At 44.5% G+C, this 27,070-nt stretch overlaps 1 protein-coding gene across 1 annotated transcript; it reads left to right on the forward strand.

Moving 5' to 3' along the window:
* Positions 1-290: 290 nt before the first annotated feature.
* Positions 291-10,247, forward strand: LOC115118710 (SH2 domain-containing adapter protein E-like). Its single transcript, XM_065006950.1, has 6 exons — positions 291-1,405; positions 4,387-4,513; positions 5,503-5,751; positions 5,954-6,278; positions 8,891-9,010; positions 9,418-10,247. Exons 1-6 carry the CDS (start codon positions 932-934, stop codon positions 9,608-9,610), a joined length of 1,488 nt encoding a protein of 495 aa, XP_064863022.1. The 5' UTR covers positions 291-931; the 3' UTR covers positions 9,611-10,247.
* The last annotated feature ends 16,823 nt before the right edge of the window (positions 10,248-27,070 follow it).

Consider the following 27,070-nt stretch of genomic DNA (forward strand, 5'->3'; position numbering starts at 1 on the left):
AATTAGGACAGAGGCCTAGGGGACAGTTTATTCTACTAATTTGAATCAACCACTGAAATGGCCATTTTTAATTGCAGCCAATTGTGTTGCACACAACAATTTCAAACAATGTAGGTTAATATTGACTATGTTGATGAATAAATATTGACTATGTTGTAATACGGCTGTGATGGCAACTTTTTTTTTAAATCATCAATTGAGAATTGCGTTGCCAAAGCTGCCCTGTCTCCTCCCTGTTAGTGAATAATAGCCTACTATAGGCGTTCTTTGACCATTCTGTTGTAGGCTAGTCCACCACCACACCCATTTCCCAACTCCACCAAACTCTTTCTCTCACACACGCACTTCTCTCTCCAGCACTCAGCTTTGACAGCCCGCTCCATACATCAGTCGCTCCGGGAATGGGATCATCATTAGTGAGTGCGAAGAAAAACTTCCAGTTCTTCCGATTCTACGCTCTCCAAAGACTACTCTTCAAACTGCGGGGATAGCTTCGAGATAAAGCGATAGCGACTGTCAGAAATAGATATTACAGGCGTTACAAGTTGATGAAAGGAGAGGTAACTTTACGCACTGTGGAACGACAAAGAGTATTGGGTCAAGCGACAAATGGGGTGAAGTTTGGAGTTAAAATTATATGAGAACATTTACTACTAAATTTATGGGGTAGAAATCATTATTAATAATGTTTTGAAATAAATTAACATCACAAAGGGGGTAATTCGGATAAGATATCAGGCGCGAGGCGCGTAAACGTAGGCCTATGTGTTCGTTGGCAAGTTTTATGTAGGCTAACCAACTATTCTCTGTGACTTGATTGCGGATGATTTATAAACATTAAGACTAAGTAGGCCTAAGTGAGTGTGTTATATTAGGATAAATTTGGAGCCAAAGCTAGAAACCAAAAAACTGCCACTGATCGTAACCAGCAATGGCAAAGTGGTTTAGTTCCGCCATCAATCTGAAGAACGGGACCGAACGGGTCCGCTCTGCCTCGGAGTCCGGCACTCAACCCCGAACCAGACACGGGTTAACACCGGGGACCAGTCTGAAGGGGAACCGGGTCAAGGAAAGTGCTGGAGGGATAGGCTCTATTCTGACCGGAAGAAACCGGAAAAACTCGGCCATCGAACTGGGTCGGAACGGCTCGGGTACTGGCGGGAACTCGTTTAAGGACGGTAAGATCTGGGACAGTCTCATCCCTGGGAAGAGTAGGAAGAATTCCAAGCTCGAGGTGGGGCCATCTGAGGAGCATCGTCCCACCAGGACATCCAGTTTGGCGCATGCGTGCATCAGCAGGATGATCAAGGTGGACAAACAGGACAAGGGTCCCAAACATAGCGGTACAGGTGAACAGGTGGGATCCGAAAACGAGAGGGAGAAGGTGGACATCAAAACAACGATGGTGAGTGGCTCAGATTTGGTACTGACATCTTTGTCAACAAAGTCTTAGATTGAACAAAATGAAAAAGTCATTTAGTAGTAACAATATATTCTATAATTAGCCCTACAGTGTTATTAGGCTTACTGTATTCACATTTGATCCTGTTGTTTATTGTCATATGTGTATGGAAGCATTTGGAAGCTCGTTCCCGCCACCCAAGTTATAAGTCATAATTGCGTAATAGAATGTGGTGTATGGCCAATATACCATGGTGAACTGTAGTATGGTCTGATATACTACGGCTTTCAGCCAATCAGCATTCAGGACTTGAACCAACAAGTTTATAAAAGGAAATAATGCACGCCCCAGAATGCCCTTCAAGCCAATCAGAAACATGTATTCGACAACGCCATGGTATAACTCGTGTTTGACTATGTTTGAGCTGCTTTTGAAAGCAAAAGTTGAATTCAAAACATTATTGGCATTGTTGAGTTAGATTTTCATAATGGCTATGATGGGAATGGTATATATTTAGTAAACTTGCTAGCTACTTAATTTCTAGCAGTAAATTTGTTAAATTATAGCCATGGTATGAAAGGGATAATCAACTCGGGGCTCTATACGTTTTCCCGTCGTGGAACACTAGTGCGTCGTGGAACACTAGTGCGTCGTGGAACACACTTTCCGCGTTGTTCATTATTTTCCATACAACGCATGTTGATTATCCCTTACATAAGTCATAATTATGAGATAATAAATCAGAATAATGAGATACTAGGTCATAATTATGAGGTAGTCATTCATTATTATGAAATATGGAAGTTATAATTATGAGATAATAAGTCTGGATCATGGACATTGAATAGTCCTGCAGGTAACGACCCCCTTTTAAAAGGGAAATCTGTGATTCAAACAATAACAAAGTGTACTCCCTGCCACTTAATTGGTAAACAGCTGAGGAATGTGGCAGGAGAAATGTAACCACTCTTAAATACATAGACGCAAGGACTCTCACACACAGATGTAGGATTTTCATTTGATCCTGTATGCTACAGCAGGAATAGAATCCTGCAGCAACAGGACATGTGAATTATTATGTGGATTCTAATTCATGGCCATTTTTTGTAGGGGTTGATACATTTTTCATTATGGCAAATCAAGTCTGATATTTTAAAGTGGAAATTACCAACTTGAGAAGCCTTTTTAATCCTCAAATAGACTACAAGTTTGCCATTCCTGCTGTGCAGGAAAATTCAAAGCAACAAAATTGACCAAATTAAGATCCGACATCTGTATGGATGCAAGAACTGACCATCTGTGTTGTGAACCTGTACAGTGTTTGTTTACAATTACGTTGTTTACAAACAATGGAGTAACACAAGTTTATATGTTTGGTTCTAATGGGGTAAGACCATTGCTCATGAGGAATTTCTAAGTTACATTCTTCAAGAATCAATGGCTATATATTAATAATTAATTAATTGAATTAAACAGGCACCAACTCACAACAACAAAACTCTTCAGTCCATTCATTTGGAACAATATCACCACAAACTCTCTCTCTCTGTCACGTCCTGACCATAGAGAGCCCTTATTTTCTATGGTGGAGTAGGTCAGGGCGTGACTGGGGGTTTAGTCTAGTTTAGTTTTTCTATGTTGGTGATTTTGTTCCCAATTAGAGGCAGCTGGTAATCATTGTCTCTAATTGGGGATCATATTTAAGTAGCATTTTTTCTACCTGTGTTTGGTGGGATATTGTTTATGGGTAGTACTCCAGCAAGCCATTGTCGTCACGTTTCATTCTTGCTTTATTGTTTTGTGCGTTTCACTAAATAAAGATGTGGAACCCAGATCACGCTGCATGTTGGTCCGACCGAGTATGCTTCCAACAATCGTGACACTCTCTCTCTCACACACACACACAAAATCTATGATTCACGTAATACAGACCGCCTAAACATATCTACTAATAATGACTTACTATCTCATAATTATAACTTAGTATCTCCTAATAATGACTTACTATCTCAGAATTATGACTTAGTATTGCAATATTATTACTTACTATCTCATGATTATGACATACTGTCTCATAATAACGACTTACTATCTCATAATTATGACTTAGTATCTCATTACAATGACTTACTATCTCATAGTCAGATTTTTTTAAATTGGGTGGCGGGAACGAGCTTCCATACATATATGTGTGCACTGATATAAAGAAAGAACTGTAGCTCGGAGAGTTGTGATCAGTCTCTCTCTCCCACCTCAGCCTTTGTCTCTACTTCTCCCTCCCCCTCCTGTCTCTCTTTCCTTACCACACAATGCACTGTGCTTTTATAACCCGCTGCATTCATGCCACAGCGCTCGGGACCAGCCGTACAAAATACACAATGAGACCTAACCTCTTTCCCCCGTCTGTCTTCCTGTGTCCCTTCCCCTCCTGTTCCCTAACTGCTGTCACACACATACAGACACACACCCACGCACGTACACACACACACACACACACACACACACACACACACACACACACGTACACACACACACACACACACACACACACACACACACACACACACACACACACACACACACATACATACACACACACACACACACGATACCTCTTTCTCCTCCTATATTTCTTCACCCAGTGAAGGCTATGTTTGAGGCATCACCTAACACTGTGGTGACTGTAGCTCTCCCACAAGCAGCTCAGATCACTGTGGCGCCTCTTTGATGAAGATCATACAGGCAGTCAGACAGACACGTAAACACTCAACACACAGAGCCATGGGAGGGAAGACACACACAGAGCACAGAGCAGGGGAGATTCCCCAAGAAACATTCCGAGTTCGTCAAGGGGACGTCTCCATACCAACTAGACTGTTACAGGTTAATTACATAGGTTATTGCAGTTACTCTGGCAGAAGGCCTACAGTATAGTACTGTGAAGGTTAGGTAGAGCATTTACCAACTTCTCTCCCGCTGTGTAGCTGATTATTCTGGAGGACTATGCTGACCCGTTTGACGCAGAGAAAACGAGGGAGCAGAGGGAGGCGGAGAGGGAGGGAGAGAACGATGGATACATGGAGCCCTATGACGCCCAGGTTATCATCACAGGTCAGTAAGGTCAGGGGTCAGATCTGGTCCTGGAGAGCTACAGGGAGTCCAAGCTTTTGTTCCAGCACAGCGCTAATACACACTGGCTCAGATAATCAATTAATCACAGAGACCTTGATTAGTGGAATCAGGGCTGGAGTTAGTGCTGAGCTGGAACAAAGCCTGCAATCCCTGCAGCTCTCCAGAATCAAGGTTGTAGACTGCTGCTGTTAAAAGGTTTTTAAAGGATCGGACTAGAACGAGACCCTCCTCTCTCTCTCCCCTGACTTCCTCCCTACTGGCGGTTGCTATGGGAATGGTGTTGTGCTGCGACAGTGGGTGCAGCTTCCTCTTGGATTTCCTGTCTCCTGCCTCTGTTTCCTTTACCACATTCTCTGGAAAGGAAGTTACCTCCAGTTTCTTCCCCCCACCCCTTCCATTCTACTTTACTTTTGTGTGAAAAGAACCAAAAGACCCCCACCTCCCATCCCCCTCCTCCTGGTCTCACCCAATCACTTCCCAGAATTCAGGAAGAGGTCCGTTCTGTCATCCATTCAGGCTCTGTGTTGACCTTTCTTTCCATTGTTTAGTCACACAATAGCCCAGACACACAGGCTACCTGACGGCCTCCACAGACATGTCTGACCACATCCCAAGCTACTAAGCTATGTGTTATACTCTTAGAAATAGGGGTTCCAAAAGGTTTCTTCGGCTGTCCCCATAGGCTGTCCCCATTGGTTCCAGGTAGAACCCTTCTTGATCCAGGCAGTACTATTTTGGGTTCCATGTAGAAAGAGGTTCTTCTAAAGGTTTTCCTATGGGGACACCCGAATAACCCTTTTAGGTTCTAGATGGCATAGTTTTTTCTAACAGTCTACAACTGAACAATGGATCACAATCATGTCACATCAGCAGTAATGTTGGAATGGCAGAGTTGAGGGTTTGATATCCACATGGGTCAAACAGGCCTACCAAATAATGACCATGTTATTGTTCTAATGACTTTGTAGGTATTCGTAGGCGGGGCTCCAAGGACCTGCTGAAGGTGTGTGTGCTGCTTCCCAAGGGAGATGGAGAAGGGGGCAAGCCCGCACCCCCCCACATCTACGACACTCCCTACGAGGGGCTGCTGGAGACAGATGGGGAGGCAGGAGGGGTGTGGATCCCTGTGACACGGCCGGAGTCAGACCCTCGCCCCCCTGGAGAGTATGAACTACCCTGGGAGTGGAGGAAGGAGGACATCGTCAGAGCACTGACAGGTAGATATGTTTTCCAGAGGGAGGGAGGTAAAGGGAGGGAAGGAGGGAGGCAAAGGGTGGGAAGGAGGGAGGTAAAAGGAGGGAAGGAGGGGGGTAGAGGGACAGAAGGAGAGGGAACATATTGCATACAACAATGATACACAAACATACACAGTTCTCTCTCTCTCTCTCTCTCTCTCTCTCTCTCTCTCTCTCTCTCCAGCCCAGTTTAAGAAGGGAATGAGCAGTTTGCCCCCTAAAGAGGAACCTCCTCCACCCATCAGACAGCAGACTCTCAGTCATCAGCAGACCCTCAGACAGAAGACCTGGAACAAGAAAGTCCTCGTCCCCTCTCCCTCCTCCCCTACTCCCCCCATTCTCAATCTCTCTCCTCCCTCACCTCTCTCTCATTCCTCTCCCCCCTCTCCCACCTCTCACTCTTCTCTCACTCCCAAACTTGCCCCATCCTCTTCTCCTCCCTCCACCACCTCCACACCCAACGCAGAGACAGCCAAAGTGGACCCCACCCTGCCCCTGGAGAAACAGAGGTAAGGGAAGAGGAGAGGGAGAAGAGAGAGGCTGGATGGGGGGGAATGAGATACACTATATATACAGCAGTATGTGGACACCCATTTAAATGAGTGGATTCGGCTATTTCAGCCACACCTGTTGCTGACAGCTGTATACATTTGAGTACAAAACCATGCGATCTCGGTTTGTGGACTCTGGAGCAGTGGAAACGTGTTCTCTGTAGTAATGAATCACGCTTCACCATCTGTCAGTCCAACGGACAAATCTTGGTTTGGCGGATGCCAGTAGAACGCTACCTGCCCGAATGCATATTGCCAACTATAAAGTTTGGTGTTGGAGGAATAATGTTCTGGGACTGTTTTTCATGGTTCCAGCTAAGCCCCTTAGTTCCAGTGAAGGGAAATCTTAATACTACAGCACACAATGATATTCTAGATGATTCTGTGCTTCCAACTTTGTGGCAACAGTTTGGGGAAGGCCCTTTCCTGTTTCAGCATAACAATGCCCCTGTGCACAAAGCGAAGTCCATACAGAAATGGTTTGTCGAGATCCGTGTGGAAGAACTCAACTGGCCTGCACAGAGCCCCGACCTCAACCCTATTGAACACCTTTGGGATGAATTAGAACGCCGACTGCAAGCCAGGCCTAATCGTCCAACATCAGTGCCCGACCTCACTAATGCCCTTGTGGCTGAATGGAAGCAAGTCCCCGCAGCAATGTCCCAACATCTAGTGGAAAGCCTTCCCAGAAGAGTAGAGGCTGTTATAGCAGTAAAGGGGGGATCAACTCCATATTAATGCCCATGATTTTGGAATGAGATGTTTGACGAGCAGGTGTACACATACTTTTGGTCGTGTAGTGTAGCACGATGCTGCCACCACCATGCTTGGAAATAATGAAAAGTGGTACTCAATGATGTCTTGTGTTGGATTTGACCCAAACAAAACACTTTCTATACAGGACATAAAGTTAATTTCTTTGCCAAATTTCAGGCAGTTTTACTTTAATGCCTTATTGCAAACAGGATGCATGTTTTGGAATATTTTTGTTCTGTACAGGCCTCCTTCTTTTCACTCTGCCAGGTTAGTATTGTGGAGCAACTACAATGTTGTTGATGCATCCTCAGTTTTCTCTTATCACAGCCAATAAGCAATGTAACTGTTTTAATGTCACCATTGGCTTCATGGAGAAATCCCTGAGGGTTTTCCTTCCTTTCCGGCAACTGAGTCAGGAAGAACACCTGAATCTTTGTAGTGACAGGGTGTATTGATACACCATTCAAAGTGTAATTAATAACTTCAACATGGTCAAAGGGATATTCAATGTCTGCTTTGTTTATTTTTACCCATCTACCACTAGGTGCCCTTCTTTGCGAGGCATTGGAAAACCTCCCTGGGCTTTGTGGTTGAATCTGTGTTTGAAACTCACTGCTCTATCGAGGGACCTTACAGATAATTGTATGTGTGGGGTACAGAGATGAGTTAGTCTTAAAAAAACACTATTATTGCACACAGAGTGAGTCCATGCAACTTATTATGTGACTTGTTAAGCAGATTTTACTCCTGGATTTATTTAGGCTTGCCATTAAAAAAAAGTTGAATACTTATTGACTCAAGACATTTCAGTTTTTCATGTTTTATTAATTTATTATGGGGTATTGTGTGTAGGCCAGTGACACAAAATATCCATTTAATACATTTTAAATTCAGGCTTTAACACAACGAAATGTGGAAAAAGTCAAAGGGTGTGAATACTTTCTGAAGGCCTTGTATACTGTATATCGTCATAGCATATTGCTCTAGCCTGAACTTACTCCTCAGCCTGAAGGGTATGAATACTTTCTGAAGGCCCTGTATACTGTATATCGTCATAGCATATTGCTCTAGCCTGTACTTACTCCTCAGCCTGAAGGGTGTGAATACTTTCTGAAGGCCTTGTATACTGTATATCGTCATAGCATATTGCTCTAGCCTGTACTTACTCCTCAGCCTGAAGGGTGTGACTACTTTCTGAAGGCTCTGTATTCTGTATATCGTCATAGCATATTGCTCTAGCCTGTACTTACTCCTCAGCCTGAAGGGTGTGACTACTTTCTGAAGGCCCTGTATACTGTATATCGTCATAGCATATTGCTCTAGCCTGTACTTACTCCTCAGCCTGAAGGGTATGCATACTTTCTGAAGGCCTTGTATACTGTATATCGTCATAGCATATTGCTCTAGCCTGTACTTACTCCTCAGCCTGAAGGGTGTGACTACTTTCTGAAGGCTCTGTATACTGTATATCGTCATAGCATATTGCTCTAGCCTGTACTTACTCCTCAGCCTGAAGTGTCCATACTTGCGCCAGCGAATACTGGTCACTGACTGGTAAGATTCTTCAGGACAGCGGTCATGTGTGCTAGCAAGGCAAAGGTCCTGGGTTCGAGCCTCGGTGTGAAGGAAGTGGTATTCGCTAAGCAAGCGTTCTCTATCTCTCCCTCCTACCCTCCTCTAACTTCCCAACCCTCCCTATATTCCTCCCCTAACCTTCAATATGACATCCATCCCCATCCATTCTACTGCTCTGAAGCTCTAAACATTGTATGCATGTTTGTTTCTCCCTCTTTTTCCCCTCATCCCCCCTCTAGCTGGTACCATGGCAGTGTGAGTCGCCAGCAGGCAGAGGCTCAGCTCCAGCGCTGCAGGGATGCCAGCTTCCTGGTTAGAGACAGCGAATCAGGGACCAGCAAATACTCCATCGCCCTCAAGTTAGTGTGTTTCTGTGTGTTACACTTCTCACTCTTCAGTGAGCACTCATCATTAACCACTTTACACACCACAGACATGGAGGGTGAGCAGCATGTGTTGGAATAACTCAGCCCCTAACCCTTTGCTACAGTACAGACATCCAGACTGTATCCTCTAGTTATGTAGCTATAGCTCCACATCTCCCCCTGTTACTGAAGTAATATGGTCTCTCTCTCTCCCTCCCTCCCTCCCTCCCTCCCTCCCTCCCTCCCTCCCTCCCTCCCTCCCTCTCTCCCTCCCTCCCTCCCTCTCTCTCTCTCTCTCTCTCTCTCCCCCCTCCCTCCCTCCCTCCCTCCCTCCCTCTCTCTCTCTCTCTCTCTCTCTCTCTCTCTCTCTCTCTCTCTCTCTCTCTCTCCCTCTCTCCCAGGACCAGTCAGTGTTGTGTCCATATCATCGTGGCCCAGACTAAGGGCAGTAAGGGTCTGGGTTATACTCTGGACCAGAGTAGCTGTGTGTTCAACAGTATACCAGAGGTGGTGCATCACTACTGTACACACAGACTGCCCTTCACTGGAGCTGAACACATGACCCTGCAACACCCTGTCCCCAGGCCACACTGAACACACACTGCACACACACACACACCACTGCAAAGGAGTAGCAGGTCTCACCCAAACAGCTTGAGAGGTACAGTATCATCTTGAGTTTCTCCAATGCACAGCCTAGTGGTCAAACCCTCACACTGCATAGCACAGAGAATGTTTCAGGAGGGAATAATGTTCTGTACTATGTATTATGTCATGTTTCATATGGGCCCCAGAAAGAGTGGCTGATGCTTTTGCAGCGGCTAATGGGGAGCCTGATAAATACCAAATGCCAAATGTTCAGCTAGTTAGCCTAAGTACCTGTATGTGTAGTGTGCTCTGGGTAATATTAGGCCTCATTGATTTGATAGCTGTCTGTATTATCATCAGACACATACAGTATGGTGCCTATTAGACAGAAGTATGATCTGTTTTTGATGTGAATGTATTTGCACATGTGATGGCTTCTGCAATGACCCAGGCTTGTTACTGTAATATCCAAGGCTTGTTACTGTAATAACCCAGTCTTGTTACTGTAATAACCCGGGTGTGTTACTGTAATAACCCAGGCATGTTACTGTAATAACCCAGGGTGTTACTGCAATAACCCAGACTTGTTGTACAATGCATGAAATACTGGAATGTTGACTGGAATAAAGTGACTGTGCATTTAGTTTCTTCTGTTTTTTAGATAAAGGCAATTTAATAATTATGACACAGACACACAAACACATGCGCACACACACACAAGCACACGCACACACACATGCACACATACACAGACACACACACGTACACTGGCACACACATACACACACACACACACACAAGCACACAGACGTGTGGGCACACACAGATCAGAACAGAAACACATATGACTTGGGTAATGATTGCCCTGTGATGAGAGTGAGAAGCTAACTACAGGATGTGTGAGATGAGCTCCTCTTTAACCGCAGAGCCATTGACCTGGGTAGTAAATAAATTAGAGTTAGACACTACACAGGAACATACACACAGAAAGAGAGAGAGAAACACATACTTACAAATGTACAGGCACACCTCACGTTTACACCATGCACACATAAGTTGAGTACACACAAAACCACTCTCATTCACATGGTAGGCTTTTTAAAAAGCCACAAACAACAATCTCTTTTTGAAAATAATAAGCTTCATCACACGTGGCTACCAGATGAGCTAAAGGACTTCTATGTGTGCTTTGGGGCAAGCAATACTGAAGCATGCATGAGAGCACCAGCTGTTCCGTACAACAGTCTGATCACGATCTCCTTAGCCGATGTGAGAAAGACCTTTAACAGGTCCACATTCACAAGGTCGTAGGGCCAGACGGATTACCAGGACGTGCTCACAGCTCAGAGTTCAACACCATAGTGCCCTCAAAGCTCATCACTAAGCTAAGGACCTTGGGACTAAACACCTGGACAACTGGATCCTGGACTTCCTGACGGGCTGCCCCCTCCTTAGTCCCCTCCTGGACCACTATTGTTTTCACTATATATTATACCTCTTGGTGACGTCATTCGGAAACATAATGTTAACTTTCACTGCTAGGCAGACGATACACAGCTGTACATTTCGATGAAACATGGTGAAGCCCCAAAATTTCCCTCCCCTGAAGCCTATGTTTCAGACATAAGGAACTCAAAACAGAGATGCTAGTTTTAGGTCTCAAGAAACAAAGATATCTTCTGTTGGATCTGACAATTAATCTTGATGGTTGTATAGTCGTCTCAAATAAAACTGTGTGTCACACCCTAATCAGTTTCACCTGTCCTTATTATTGTCTCCACCCCCTCCAGGTGTCACTTGGTATCCCTGGTGTATTTATCCCTGTGTTTCCTGTCTCTCTGTGCCAGTTCGTCTTGTATGTTTCAAGTCAACCAGCGTGTTTTTCCCGTGCGCCTGCATTTTGTATTCTCTTTTACTAGTCCTTCTGGTTTTGACCGTTGCCTGTTTTCTGGACTCTACCCGACTGCCTGACCATTCTGCCTGCCACACTGTACCTCCTGGAGTCTGAACGGGTTTTGACTTTTTGCCTGTCCACAACCACTCTCTTGCCTACCCCTTTTGGATATAATAAATATCAAAGACTCAAATGATTTGCCTCCCGTGTCTGCATCTGTGTCTCGCCTTGTGCCCTTATACTGAAGGACCTCAGCGTTATTCTGGACCCTGATTTCTATTTTGATGAACATATCAAGACTATTTCAAGGACAGATGTAACATTGTAAAAATCAGAAACTTTTTGTCCAAAAATGATGCAGAAAAGTTCATCCATGCTTTTGTCACTTCTAGATTAGACAACTGCAATGCTCTACATTCCGGCTACCAGGATAAAGCACAAAATAAACTTCAGTTAATGCTAAACATGGCTGCTAGAATCTTGACTAGAACCAAAAAATTTGATCATATTGCTCAAATGCTAGCCTCTCTACACTGGCTTCCTGTTAAGGCTAGGGCTGATTTCAAGGTTTTACTGCTAATTTACAAAGCATTACATGGGCTTTCTCCTACCTATCTCTCCGATTTGGTCCTGCCGTACATACCTACACGTACGCTACGGTCACAAAACGCAGGCCTCCAAATTGTCCGTAGAATTTCTAAGCGAACAGCTGGAGGCAGGACTTTCTCCTATAGAGCTCCATTTTTATTGAATGGTCTGCCTATCCATGTGAGAGACGCAGACTCGGTCTCGACCTTTAAGTCTTTATTGAAGACTCATCTCTTCACTAGGTCCTATGATTGAGTCTAGTCTGGCTCAGGGGTGTGAAGGTGAATGGAAAGGCACTGGAGCAATGAACCGCCCTTGCTGTCTCTGCCTGGCCAGTTCCCCTCTTTCCACTGGGATTCTCTGCCTCTACCCCTATTACAGGGGTTGAGTCACTGGCTTGCTGGTGCTCTTTCATGCCGTCCCTAGGAGGGGTGCGTCACTTAAGTGGGTTGACTCACTGACGTGATCTTCCTGTCCGCCCTTGGGTTCGTGCCGTGGGGAGATCTTCGTGGGCTATACTCAGCCTTGTCTCAGTTGGTGGTTTGAAGATATCCCTCTAGTGGTGTGGGGGCTGTGCTTTGGAAAAGTGGGTGGGGTTATATCCTTCCTGGTTGGCCCTGTCTGGGGTATTGTCGGACGGGGCCACAGTGTCTCCCGACCCCTCCTATCTCAGCCTCCAGTATTTATGCTGCAGTAGTTTATGTGTCGGGGAGCTAGGGTCAGTCTGTCATATCTGGAGTGTTTCTCCTGTCTTATTCGGTGTCCTGTGTGAATTTAAGGATGCTCCCTCTAATTTCTCTCTCTCCCGCCCCGGGACCATGCTTGAGGACTACCTGGCCTGATGACTCCTTGCTGTTCCCAGTCCACCTGTTTGTGCTGCTGCTCCAGTTTCAACTGTTCTGCCTGCAGCTATGGAACCCTGGCCTGTTCACCGAACTTGCTACCTTGTCCCGGACCTGCTGTTTTTCGACTCTCTCTCTCTACCACACCTGCTGTCTCTAACTCTGAATGATCAGCTATGAAAAGCCAACTGCCATTTACTCCTGAGATGCTGACCTTTTGCACCCTCTACAACCACTGTGATTATTATTTGATCCTGCTGGTCATCTATGAACGTTTGAACATCTTATCCATGTACTGTTATAATCTCCACCCGACACAGCCAGAAGAGGACTGGCCACTCCTCAGAGCCTGGTTCCTCTCTCGGTTTATTCCTAGGTTCCTGCCTTTCTAGGGAGTTTTTCCTAGCCACTGTGCTTCTACATCTGCATAGCTTGCTGATGGGGTTTTAGGCTGGGATCCTGGATAGCACTTTGTGACATCGGCTGATGTAAAAGGGCTTTATAAATACATTTGATTGATTGTTCACCCACGACTGCGTGGCCAAGCATGACTCCAATACCATCATTAAGTTTGCCGACAACACAATGGTAGATCTGATGAATGACAATGAAGAGACAGCCTATAGGGAGGGGGTCAGAGACCTGGGAGTGTGGTGCCAGGACAACAACCTCTCCCTCAACGTGATCAAGACATAGGAGCTGATTGTGGACTACAGGAAAAGGAGGGCCGAGCGCACCCCAATTCGCACCCCCATTCACACCGACGTGGCTGTATTGGAGCAGATCGAGAGCTTCAAGTTTCTTGGTGTCCACATCAACAACAAACTATCATGGTCCAAACACACCAAGACAGTAGTGAAGAGGGCACGACAAAGTTTATTCCCCCTCAGGAGACTGAAAAGATTTGGCATTGGTCCACAGATCCTCAAAAAGTTCTACAGCTGCACCATCGAGAGCACCCCTGTATATAGCCTCGTTATTGTTATTTTATTGTAACTCATTTTTTAAACTTTAGTTTTTTAGTAAATATTTTCTTAAGTCTTATTTTTCTTAAAACTGCATTGTTGGGTAAGGGATTGTAAGTAAGCATTTCACAAATACCTAATATGATTATTGTGTGTGTATGGGAGGATATGGCTGGCTTCCTCACTTCAGTGTGCGACACTGTGTATGTGTTTGTGTGTTATTGTGTGTGTATACAGTGGGGCAAAAAAGTATTTAGTCAACCACCAATTGTGCAAGTTCTCCCACTTAAAAAGATGAGAGAGGCCTGTAATTTTCATCATAGGTACACTTCAACTATGACAGACAAAATGAGAAAAGAAAATCCAGAAAATCACATTGTAGGATTTTTAATGAATTTATTTGCAAATTATGGTGGAAAATAAGTATTTGGTCAATAACAAAAGTTTATCTCAATACTTTGTTATATACCCTTTGTTGGCAATGACAGAGGTCAAACGTCTTCACAAAGTCTTCACAAGGTTTTCACACACTGTTGTTGGTATTTTGGCCCATTCCGCCATGCAGATCTCCTCTAGAGCAGTGATGTTTTGGGGCTGTTGCTGGGCAACACGGACTTTCAACTCCCTCCAAAGATTTTCTATGGGGTTGAGATTTGGAGACTGGCTAGGCCACTCCAGGACCTTGAAATGCTTCTTACGAAGCCACTCCTTCGTTGCCAGGGCGGTGTGTTTGGGATCATTGTCATGCTGAAAGACCCAGCCACGTTTCATCTTCAATGCCCTTGCTGATGGAAGGAGGTTTTCAATCAAAATCTCACGATACATGGCCCCATTCATTCTTTCCTTTACACGGATCAGTCGTCCTGGTCCCTTTGCAGAAAAACAGCCCCAAAGCGTGATGTTTCCACCCCCATGCTTCACAGTAGGTATGGTGTTCTTTGGATGCAACTCAGCATTCTTTGTCCTCCAAACACGACGAGTTGAGTTTTTACCAAAAAGTTATATTTTGGTTTCATCTGACCATATGACATTCTCCCAATCTTCTTCTGGATCATCCAAATGCTCTCTAGTAAACTTCAGACGGGCCTGGACATGTACTGGCTTAAGCAGGGGGACACGTCTGGCACTGCAGGATTTGAGTTCCTGGCGGCGTAGTGTGTTACTGATGGTAGGCTTTGTTACTTTGGTCCCAGCTCTCTGCAGGTCATTCACTAGGTCCCCCCGTGTGGTTCTGGGATTTTTGCTCACCGTTCTTGTGATCATTTTGACCCCACGGGGTGAGATCTTGCATGGAGCCCCAGATCGAGGGAGATTATTAGTGGTCTTGTATGTCTTCCATTTCCTAATAATTGCTCCCACAGTTGATTTCTTCAAACCAAGCTGCTTACCTATTGCAGATTCAGTCTTCCCAGCCTGGTGCAGGTCTACAATTTTGTTTCGGGTGTCCTTTGACAGTCCTTTGGTCTTGGCCATAGTGGAGTTTGGAGTGTGACTGTTTGAGGTTGTGGACAGGTGTCTTTTATACTGATAACAAGTTCAAACAGGTGCCATTAATACAGGTAATGAGTGGAGGACAGAGGAGCCTCGTAAAGAAGAAGTTACAGGTCTGTGAGAGCCAGAAATCTTGCTTGTTTGTAGGGGACCAAATACTTATTTTCCACCATAATTTGCAAATAAATTAATAAAAAATCCTACAATGTGATTTTCTGGATTTTTTTTCTCATTTTGTCTGTCATAGTTGAAGTGTACCTATGATGAAAATTACAGGCCTCTCTCATATTGTTAAGTGGGAGAACTTGCACAATTGGTGGCTGACTAAATACTTTTTTTGCCCCTCTGTATGTCACTGAGTGTGTCAGAATTCTTCTGCTAGTGTCACGCTCGTTGAAATGATTGGACCAAGGCGCAGCATAGAGTTCCACATATTTTTAATAAATCGAAACTCATCAAACAAAAACAATAAATCACAAACGAAACGTGAAGCTACTGGTGTGCACAAAGGCAACTATCTATAGACAGGATCCCACAAATCACAATGGGGTAATGGCTACCTAAATATGATCCACAATCAGAGACAACGATAAACGGCTGCCTCTGATTGGGAACCATATCAGGCCACCATAGAATTACAAATTCACCTAGATGACCCACCCTAGTCACTATCACGCCCCAACCAACATAGAGAATAAACAGCATCCTATGGTCAGGCGTGACAGCTAGATAAGGGATTACCAGGTTGCCATGGTGATTAGTGAGTGAGATAAGGCCATCTCTATTGAGAGGAGAAAGAAGAGGGGGAGAGAGGGAGACAGAGAGAGGGAGGGAAGAGAGATGGAGACAGGGAGGGAAGAGACACAGAGAGGGAGAGACAGAGGCAGAGTGAGGGAGGGACGAGAGACAGAGAGAGATAGTGAGGAAGGGAGGGAATGGAGGGAGAGAGAGAGACTGCAACATAAAAAGAGCTATGAATAACGGTGAATAACGGCGTGGCCATACGCATAGCTCTCTGTTTGTGAATGAAGAGCAGTGAGATGGAAGTCAGAGGAGAAACAGAAATAAAGTAATTTACTGAACTTCTGACCCTCCTGCCATAACTACACTCCCCAAAACACTTCCTGTGACAGACCCGCGCTACACAACCAACACCATCCAGCCATCTACCTCTTTTCTTCCCTCCCTTTCTCTCTCTCCCTCCATCTGTCTCCCTCATTCGTTCCTCAATGGTCTCTCATTTAGAGAGCTATATATAGGTCACAGTGAGCTAGAGGCAGAGGAGATGGACGTACAATCGCCGCTGGGTCTGTCTATCAGTCCATTGGTCAGTCTGTCGTACACTCACCCACACATCCATCCACCCTTCCATAACTCAATCCACCCGTCCATCTTTCGCACTGGTTTGTCTGTATGTCTAGCTGATGGTGATAGAGTTTGCTGGCTGTGTGAACACATCCACATGTTCTATACATCCAGCACTGCATACATTAACCCTAGCGCAGTCAGTCAGTCCCTACACCGCCACAATATCTGAACCTGTTGAGTTGATAGGGCAGCAGTCAGATCTGCATTTGTGACAGTCAAGCAGTGTCACTCACACAACAGAATGCAGCAGGCAATGTCTGCAGTCGAAGGAGAGAGGATGACAGAGAGGGAGGAAGGGACTAAGGGACAGAGACAAGGAGGGAGCGTAAGGGAGTGTGAGGGGAAGACAAGTACTCATGGGGGTCCCAGCTTCTAAATAATTCAGAGAGAGACTAAGCACTCAGTACAGAGGAGGAGCACTGTCAGGTCAGCTCATTGAGAGCAGAGAGAGAGAGAGAGAGAGGAGGGGGGAGAGAGACAGGTGGGGGAGAGAGGGATAGGGGAGAGAGAGAGAGGGATGAGGGGGAGAGAGATGGAGGAGAGGGAGGAGGTTGGAGAGAGAGAGTACAGAGAGAATACAAAGAGTACAGAGAGAGAGTACATAGAGAATACAGAGAGAGTACATATATAATACAGAGAGAGTACATAGAGAGTACAGAGAGAGTACAGAGAGAGAGTACATAGAGAATACAGAGAGAGTACATAGAGAATATAGAGAGAGTACATAGAGAATACAGAGAGAGTACATAGAGAATACAGAGAGAGTACAGAGAGAGTACATAGAGAATACAGAGAGAGTACAGAGAGAGTACAGAGAGAGTACATAGAGAATACAGAGAGAGTACAGAGTACAGAGAGAAAACAAAGAGAGTACATAGAGAATACAGAGAGAATACAGAGAGTACATAGAGTGTACAGAGAGAGAGTACAGAGAGAGTACAGAGAAAATACAGATAGAGTACATAGAGAGTACAGAGAGAGAGTAGAGAGTAAAGAGAGAACACAGAGATAATACAGAGAGAGTACATAGAGAGAATACAGAGAGAGTACAGAGAGAGTATATAGAGAATACAGAGAGAGTACATAGAGAATACAGAGAGAGTACATAGAGAATACAGAGAGAGTACAGAGAGAGTACATAGAGAGTACAGAGAGAGTACATAGAGAGAATACAGAGAGAGTACAGAGAGAGTACAGAGAGAGTATATAGAGAATACAGAGAGAGTACCTAGAGAATACAGAGAGAGTACATAGAGAGTACAGAGAGAGTACAGAGAGAACACAGATAGAGTACATAGAGTGTACAGAGAGAGAGAGTACAGAGAGAGTACAGTGTATTGAGAGAATACAGAGGGAGTACAGATAGAGAACAGAGAGAGAGTACAGAGACAATACAGAGACAATTGTACAGAGAGAGTACATAGAGAATACAGAGAGAGTGCAGAGAAAGTCCATAGAGAATACAGAGAGAGTACAGAGAGAGTACATAGAGAGTACAGAGAGAGTACATAGAGATAATATAGAGAGAGTACAGAGAAAGTCCATAGAGAATACAGAGAGAGTACATAGAGAATATAGAGAGAGTACATAGAGAGAGATCCCAGAGAGAATACAGAGAGTACATAGAGAATACAGAGAGAGCACAGAGAGAGTACAAAGAGAATACAGAGAGAGTACAGAGAGAGTATATAGAGAGTACAGAGAGAGTACAGAGAGAGTACATAGAGAGAATATAGAGAGAGTACAGAGATAGTATATAGAGAATACAGAGAGAGTACAAAGAGAATACAGAGAGAGTACAGAGAGAGTACATAGAGAGTACAGAGAGAGTACATAGAGAGAATATAGAGAGAGTACAGAGATAGTATATAGAGAATACAGAGAGTACAAAGAGAATACAGAGATAGTATATAGAGAATACAGAGAGTACAAAGAGAATACAGAGAGAGTACAGAGAGAGTACATAGAGAGTACAGAGAGAGAGTACAGAGATAGTATATAGAGAAATACAGAGAGTACAGAGTATACAGAGAGAAGTATAGAGAGAGTACAGAGAGAGTACATAGAGAGAATACAGAGAGAGTACATAGAGAGAATATAGAGAGAATACAGAGATAGTATATAGAGAGTACAGAGAGAGTACAGAGAGAGTACATAGAGAGAATATAGAGAGAGTACAGAGATAGTATATAGAGAATACAGAGAGAGTACAAAGAGAATACAGAGAGAGTACAGAGAGAGTACATAGAGAGTACAGAGAGAGTACAGAGAGAGTACAGAGAGAGTACAGAGAGAGTACATAGAGAGAGTACAGAGATAGTATATAGAGAATACAGAGAGAGTACAGAGATAGTATATAGATAATACAGAGAGAGTACAAAGAGAATACAGAGAGAGTACAGAGAGAGTACAGGGAGAGTACAGAGAGAGTACAGGGAGAGTACAGAGAGAGTACAGGGAGAGTACAGAAAGAGAGATTACATAGAGAGTACATAGAGAGAGTACAGAGAGAGAGTACAGAGAGAGAGTGCAGAGTACAGAGACAATACAGAGACAATTGTACAGAGAGAGTACATAGAGAATACAGAGAGAGTACAAAGAAAGTACATAGAGAATACAGAGAGTACATAGAGAGAGTACAGAGAGAATACAGAAAATACAGAGAGAACACAGAGAGAGTACATAGAGAATACAGAAAGAGTACATAGAGAGTACAGAGAGAGTACATAGAGAGTACAGAGAGAATACAGAGAGAGTACCGAGAGAGTATATAGAGAATACATAGAGAATACATAGAGAGTACAGAGATAGTATATAGAGAATACAGAGAGAGTACAAAGAGAATACAGAGAGAGTACAGAGAGAGTACATAGAGAGTACAGAGAGAGTACAGAGAGAGTACATAGAGAGTACAGAGAGAGTACAGAGAGAGTACATAGAGAGAATATAGAGAGAGTACAGAGATAGTATATAGAGAATACAGAGAGAGTACAAAGAGTACATAGAGAATACAGAGAGTACATAGAGAGTACAGAGAGAATACAGAAAATACAGAGAGAATACAGAGAGAGTACAGAGAATAGTATATAGAGAGTACAGAGAGAGTACATAGAGAGTACAGAGAGAATACAGAGAGAGTACCGAGAGAGTATATAGAGAATACATAGAGAATACATAGAGAGTACAGAGATAGTATATAGAGAATACAGAGAGAGTACAAAGAGAATACAGAGAGAGTACAGAGAGAGTACAGAGAGAGTATAGAGATACATAGAGAGTACAGAGAGAGTACAGAGAGAGTATAGAGAGATATAGAGAGAGTACAGAGATACAGAGAGAGTATATAGAGAATACAGAGAGAGTACAAAGAGAATACAGAGAGTATAGAGATATAGAGAGATACATAGAGAGAAAAGAGAATACAGAGAGTATATAGAGAATACAGAGAGAGAGAGAGAATACATAGAGAGTACAGAGAGAGTACAGAGATAGTATATAGAGAATACAGAGATACAGAGAGAATACAGAGTACAGAGAGTACATAGAGTGTACAGAGAGAGTACATATAGAGAATACAGAGAGAGTACAGAGAAGTATATAGAGAATACAGAGAGAATACAGAGAGAATACAGAGAGTACATAGAGAGAGAGTACAGAGAGAGAGAGAGTACAGAGAGAGTACAGAGAGAATACAGATACAGAGAGAGATATACATAGAGAGTACAGAGAGAGAGTACAGAGAGTAAAGAGTACAGAAGACAGAGATAGATACAGAGAGAGTACAGAGAGAGAGATACAGAGAGAGTACAGAGTACAGAGAGTACAGAGATAGTATATAGGAATACAGAGAGAGTACATAGAGAATACAGAGAGAGTACAATAGAGAATACAGAGAGAGTACATAGAGAATACAGAGAGAGTACAGAGAGAGTACATAGAGAGTACAGAGAGAGAGTACAGAGAGAGTACAGAGAATGGAATACAGAGAAATACAGAGAGAGTACAGAGAGTACAGAGAGAGTACAGAGAGAGTATATAGAGAATACAGAGAGAGTACATAGATTGTACAGAGAGAGTACATAGAGAGTACAGAGAGAGTAGATAGTATATAGAGAATACAGAGAGAATACAGAGAGAGTACAGATAGAGTACATAGAGAGAGTACATAGTACATAGAGAATATAGTGAGAGAGTACAGAGAGAGCACAGATAGAGAGTACAGTGTATTGAGAGAATACAGAGAGAGAGTACAGAGAGAGTACAGAGAGAGAGCAGAGTACAGAGACAATGCAGAGACAATTGTACAGAGAGAGTACAGAGAGAGTACAGAGAGAGTACAGAGAGAGAGTACAGAGAGAGAGTACAGAGAGAGAGGATACAGAGAGAGTACAGAGAGAGTACAGAGAGAGTACAGAGAGAGTACAGAGAGATAATACAGAGAGAGTACAGAGAAGAGTACAGAGAGATACAGAGAGATACAGAGAGAGTACAGAGAGAATATAGAGAGAGTACAGAGAGAGAGATACAGAGAGAATACAGAGAGAGTACATAGAGAGATACAGAGAGAGAATACAGAGAGAGTACAAAGAGAATACAGAGAGAGTACAGAGAGAGTATATAGAGAGTACAGAGAGAGAGTACAGAGAGAGTATAGAGAGAGAGATACAGAGAGAGTACATAGAGAGATACAGAGAGAGAGTACAGAGATAGAGAGAATACAGAGAGTAGAGAGAGTACAGAGAAGTAATGCAGAGACAATGTACATAGAGAATATAGTACAGAGAGAGTACAGAGAGAGTACAGAGAGAGTACATAGAGAGAGTACAGAGAGAGAGGATATAGAGAGAGTACAGAGAGAGTACAGAGAGAGTACAGAGAGAGTACAGAGAGAGAGTACATAGAGAGAGGATACAGAGAGAGTACAGAGAGAGTACAGAGAGAGTACAGAGAGAGAGGATACAGAGAGAGTACAGAGAGAGAGAGTAGAGGATACAGAGAGAGTACAGAGAGAGTACAGAGAGAGTACATAGAGAGTACAGAGAGAGAGTACAGAGAGAGTGCAGAGTACAGAGACAATGCAGAGACAATTGTACAGAGAGAGTACAGAGAGAGTACAGAGAGAGTACATAGAGAGTACAGAGAGAGAGTACATAGAGAGAGTACAGAGAGAGTACAGAGAGAGTACAGAGAGAGTACATAGAGAGAGGATACAGAGAGAGTACAGAGAGAGTACAGAGAGAGTACAGAGAGAGAGGATACAGAGAGAGTACAGAGAGAGTACAGAGAGAGTACAGAGAGAGTACAGAGAGAGTACAGAGAGAGTACAGAGAGAGTACATAGAGTACAGAGAGAGAGTACAGAGAGTACAGAGAGAGTACAGAGAGAGAGGATACATAGAGAGTACATAAAGAGTACAGAGAGAGTACAGAGAGAGAGGACACATAGAGAGTACAGAGAGAGTACATAGAGAGAGTGGAAGGAAAAGGATCTCACCGTGAAAGTGATTGGGTGTGAATGTGTCTTTATGTGTCTTTGTTTATGTGTGTGTTAGAGATGAAAATAGAAGTAGAATGAAAGAGAAACAGGTCATTTTCCTCTCCTCCCTTGCTGTTCTCTTTTTGTCACCACGGCGACCGTCTCCTCCTTCCATCCTGCACTAATGTTGACCTTGTTTACTCTTTCCTCCCTCCTACGCTCCTCTGTTTCTCCTCTCCTCTCCTCTCCTCTCCTCTCCTCTCCTCCCTCTGTTTGTCTCCTATTCCTCCCTCCTTTACCACAGTACTTCCTTCATCACTTGAACACCAGTGAGCTTCTCCTCGTTTAATTTCAGGGACTAAATCTTCCCCCCTATTTCTCCCTAAGACACAGGCGTTCCTCTCTCATATCAGCAGTCTAAACGAGAACGATCACTAGATGATCAGAACTTCATTCTCCTTTCCTCCACCTTTCTCCCGCCCCCTCCCTTCTTCTTCCACATCCTCAGTCCCTACTCCACCTTTCTCCCTCCTCCTCCCTTCTTCTTCCACATCCTCAGTCCCTACTCCACCTTTCTCCCTCCTCCTCCCTTCTTCTTCCACATCCTCAGTCCCTACTCCACCTTTCTCCCTCCTCCTCCCTTCTTCTTCCACATCCTCAAGCCCTCTTCCACCTTTCTCCCCCCTCCCTTATTCTTCCACATCCTCAGTCCCTCCTCCACCTTTCCTTCCCCTTTCCTTCATCTTTCTCCCTCCCCCTCCCTTTTTCTTCCACATCCTCAACCCCTCCTCCACCTTTCTCCCTCCTCCTCCCTTCTTCCACATCCTCAGTCCCTCCTCCACCTTTCTCCCTCCTCCTCCCTTCTTCCACATCCTCAACCCCTCCTCCACCTTTCTCCCTCCTCCTCCCTTCTTCCACATCCTCAGTCCCTCCTCCACCTTTCTCCCTCCCCCTCCCTTCTTCTTTCACATCCTCAACCCCTCCTCCACCTTTCTCCCTCCCCTTCCCTTCTTCCACATCCTCAACCCCTCCTCCACCTTTCTCCCTGCTCCTCCCTTCTTCTTCCACATCCTCAACCCCTCCTCCACCTTTCTCCCTCCTCCTCCCTCCTTCTTCCACATCCTCAACCCCTCCTCCACTTTTCTCCCCCACCCCTCCTTCTTCCACATCCTCAACCCCTCCTCCACCTTTCTCCCCCACCCCTCCTTCTTCCACATCCTCAACCCCTCCTCCACTTTCTCCCTCCTCCTCCCTTCTTCTTCCACATCCTCAGTCCCTCCTCCACCTTTCTCCCTCCTCCTCCCTTCTTCTTCCACATCCTCAGTCACTCCTCCACCTTTCTCCCCACCCCTCCTTCTTCCACATCCTCAACCCCTCCTCCACCTTTCTCCCTCCTCCTCCCTTCTTCTTCCACATCCTCAACCCCTCCTCCACCTTTCTCCCTCCCTCCCCCTCCCTCCTTCTTCCACATCCTCAACCCCTCCTCCACCTTTCTCCCTCCTCCTCCCTTCTTCTTCCACATCCTCAGTCCCTACTCCACCTTTTTCCCTCCTCCTCCCTTCTTCTTCCACATCCTCAGTCCCTACTCCACCTTTCTCCCTCCTCCTCCCTTCTTCTTCCACATCCTCAACCCCTCCTCCACCTTTCTCCCTCCTCCTCCCTTCTGCTTCCACATCCTCAGTCTTTCCTCCACCCTTCCTTCACCCTTCCTCCACCTTTCTCCCTCCTCCTCCCCTCTCTTTCACTTTTTTTCAGGGGGTGCTGCAGCACATTCAGCACCCCTAGTTCCCGCGGCTATGATCACCCCCTTTCTACTCCACCGCTGGTAGTCATTGGGAAGGTGGAGTGGAGGTCACTTCTATCAGGGAACACTGAGGGGGAGAGGACCAACATGGGCTTTTACCCTCAGAGAGGAGAATGGACTGACATAAAGGAGGAGAAGAGAGAAGAGGAGAGGAGGAGGAGGAGGGAGAGGAGAGGGAGAGGAGAGGGAGAGGAGAGGAGGAGAGGAGAGGAGAGGAGAGGAGAGGAGAGGAGAGGAGAGGAGGAGAGGAGGAGAGGAGAGGAGAAAGGGGAGCGGAGGAGAGGAGGAGAGGAGAGGAGAGGAGAGGAGAGGAGAGGAGAGGAGAGGAGAGGAGAGGAGAGGAGAGGAGAAAGGGGAGCGGAGGAGAGGAGGAGAGGAGGAGAAAAAGGGATGACAGAGGGATGAGAGGAGAAGAGGAGAGGACCCTCATAGCTTTCCTGTGGCTATAATTATTACACAACTTGTGACTCTCAACTCTAGAAAAACACTGGTTGAAGGATGGAGAGAACTGAGTGAGGGATCCAGGGGGAGAATAGGAGAGAGAGAGAGAGAGAGTACAGATAAATAAAGAGTAGTGGGGGAGAGAGAGAGAGAAATAGTCAATTGAATTTAATTGAGAAAGAGAGGGAAAAATAGAGAGAAACAGGAGGAGAAAAGCAGCAGGAGGGAAGTGAACAGGAGGAGCAGGAGGGAAGTGTGTGTGTGTGTGTGTGTGTGTGTGTGTGTGTGTGTGTGTGTGTGTGTGTGTGTGTGACTGTGTGTACGTGTGTGTGTGTGTGTGACTGTCTTAAAGAGATTTATTGAGGAGACTACTAGTCCACAGACAGACTACTTGACCACAGACAGACTAGTGGACCACAAATTCCTGGAGCACAGAGAGAATACTAGACTACAGACAGACTACTAGTCAACAGACAGACTACTGGATCACAGACGGACTACTAGTCCACAGACAGACTACTGGCCCACAGACAGACTCAGTCAAAACGTCAGTTGGTCATGTTGAGTGGATGGAAATATGGCCCTTTTACTGAGGCCTGATTTTCAAACGTTTTGATAAATCCTGCTATTCAAACCTGTTAGCTTTGTCCCTATGCCTATTTACTAAATGTACGGAGACATTGGCAGAGTCAGACACATGGCCTAAATTTTGGCATCATAGTTGATTAATTTAAACATCGCTATTTTAGGTCAACAGGCATTTTAATTTCCCCCTCAATATCAACCGAGGATATTGTGATAAATTAAATCACAGCACATGCTGCCAAGTGATGGGAAACTGCTGTACCCCACATCCTCCCCAACTCCCCCTCCCTTTATTTTCTAGCTCATCCATTGCTCAGCACCAACCTGGACTCAGGGGTAGACGTAACATATTAAATGTAATCCAAAAGACTTACTGGTATGATATGCTACGTTTCATATTGTACAGTGGCTTGTGAAAGTATTCACCCCCCTTGTCTTTTTCCTATTTTGTTGCCTTACAACCTGGAATTAAAATGTATTTTTGGGGGGTTTGTATCATTTGATGTACACAACATGCCTACCACTCTGAAGAAGCAAAATATTTTTTATTGTGAAATAAACAAGAAATACGACAAAAAAACTGAAAACATGAGTGTACATAACTATTCACCCCCCAAGGTCAATACTTTGTAGAGCCACCTTTTGCAGCATTAACAGCTGCAAGTCTATTGGGGGACAGTCTCTATAAGCTTGTCACATCTAGCCACTGGGATATTTGCCCATTCTTCAAGGCAAAACTGCTCCAGCTCCTTCAAGTTGGATGGGTTCCGCTGGTGTACAGTCATACCACAGATTCTCATTTGGATTGAGGTCTGGGCTTTGACTCGGCCATTCCAAGACATTTAAATGTTTCCCCTTAAACCATTCGAGTGTTGCTTTAGCAGTATGCTTAGGGTCATTGTCCTGCTGGAAGGTGAACCTCCGTCCCAGTCTCAAATCTCTGAAAGACAAACAGGTTTCCCTACAAAAATGTCCCTGTATTTAGCGCCATCCATCATTCCTTCAATTCTGACCAGTTTCCCAGTCCCTGCCGATGAAAAACATCCCCACAACTTGATGCTGAAACCACCATGCTTCACTGCGGAGCTGGTGTTCTCGGGGTGATGAGAGGTGTTGGGTTTGTGCCAGACATAGTGTTTTCCTTGATGGCCAAAAAGCACAAAAAAATCTGGCCACTCTTCCTTAATGCTCAGCTCTGTGGGGTGTGCGGCTTAAAGTGGACATATGGACAGATACTCCCATCTCCGCTGTGGAGCTTTGCAGCTCCTTCAAGGTTATTTTTGGTCTCTTTGTGGCCTCTCTGCTTAATGCCCACCTTGCCTGGTCCGTGAGTTTTGGTGGACGGCCCTCTCTTGGCAGGTTTGTTGTGGTGCCATTTTCTTTCCATTTCTTAATAATGAATTTAATGGTGCTCCGTGGAATGTTTAAAGTTTCAGATATTTTTTTTAGAACCCAACCCTGATCTGTACTTCTCCACAACTTTGTCCCTGACCTGTTTGGAGAGTTCCTGATGGTGCCACTTGCTTGGTGGTGCCCCTTGCTTAGTGATGTTGCAGAATCTGAGGCCTTTCAGAACAGGTGTATATATAATGAAATCATGTGACAGATCATGTGACACTTAGAATGCACACAGGTGGACATTATTTATATAATTATGTGACTTCTGAAGGTAAATGATTGCACCAGATCTTATTTAGGGGCTTCATAGCAAAGGGGGTGAATACATATGCCCGCACCACCACCCGCACCACCACCACCAAGTTATTTTTTACACTTCACTTAACCAATTTGGTCTATTTTGTTTATGTCCATTACATGAAATCCAAATAAAAATCCATTTAAATGACAGGTTGTAATGCAACAAAATAGGAAAAAACACCAAGGGGAATGAATACTTTTGCAAGAGTCTGTATGTATTAATTAGTGGATGTCCATCATCCATTTCATATGATATGTTACGAATTACAATTTGTATGATATCTTACAAATTGCAATTTGTACAATATGTTATTT

This window comes from Oncorhynchus nerka, linkage group LG3, assembly GCF_034236695.1.
Source record: "Oncorhynchus nerka isolate Pitt River linkage group LG3, Oner_Uvic_2.0, whole genome shotgun sequence".
NCBI classification, from domain to species: Eukaryota; Metazoa; Chordata; class Actinopteri; order Salmoniformes; family Salmonidae; genus Oncorhynchus; species Oncorhynchus nerka.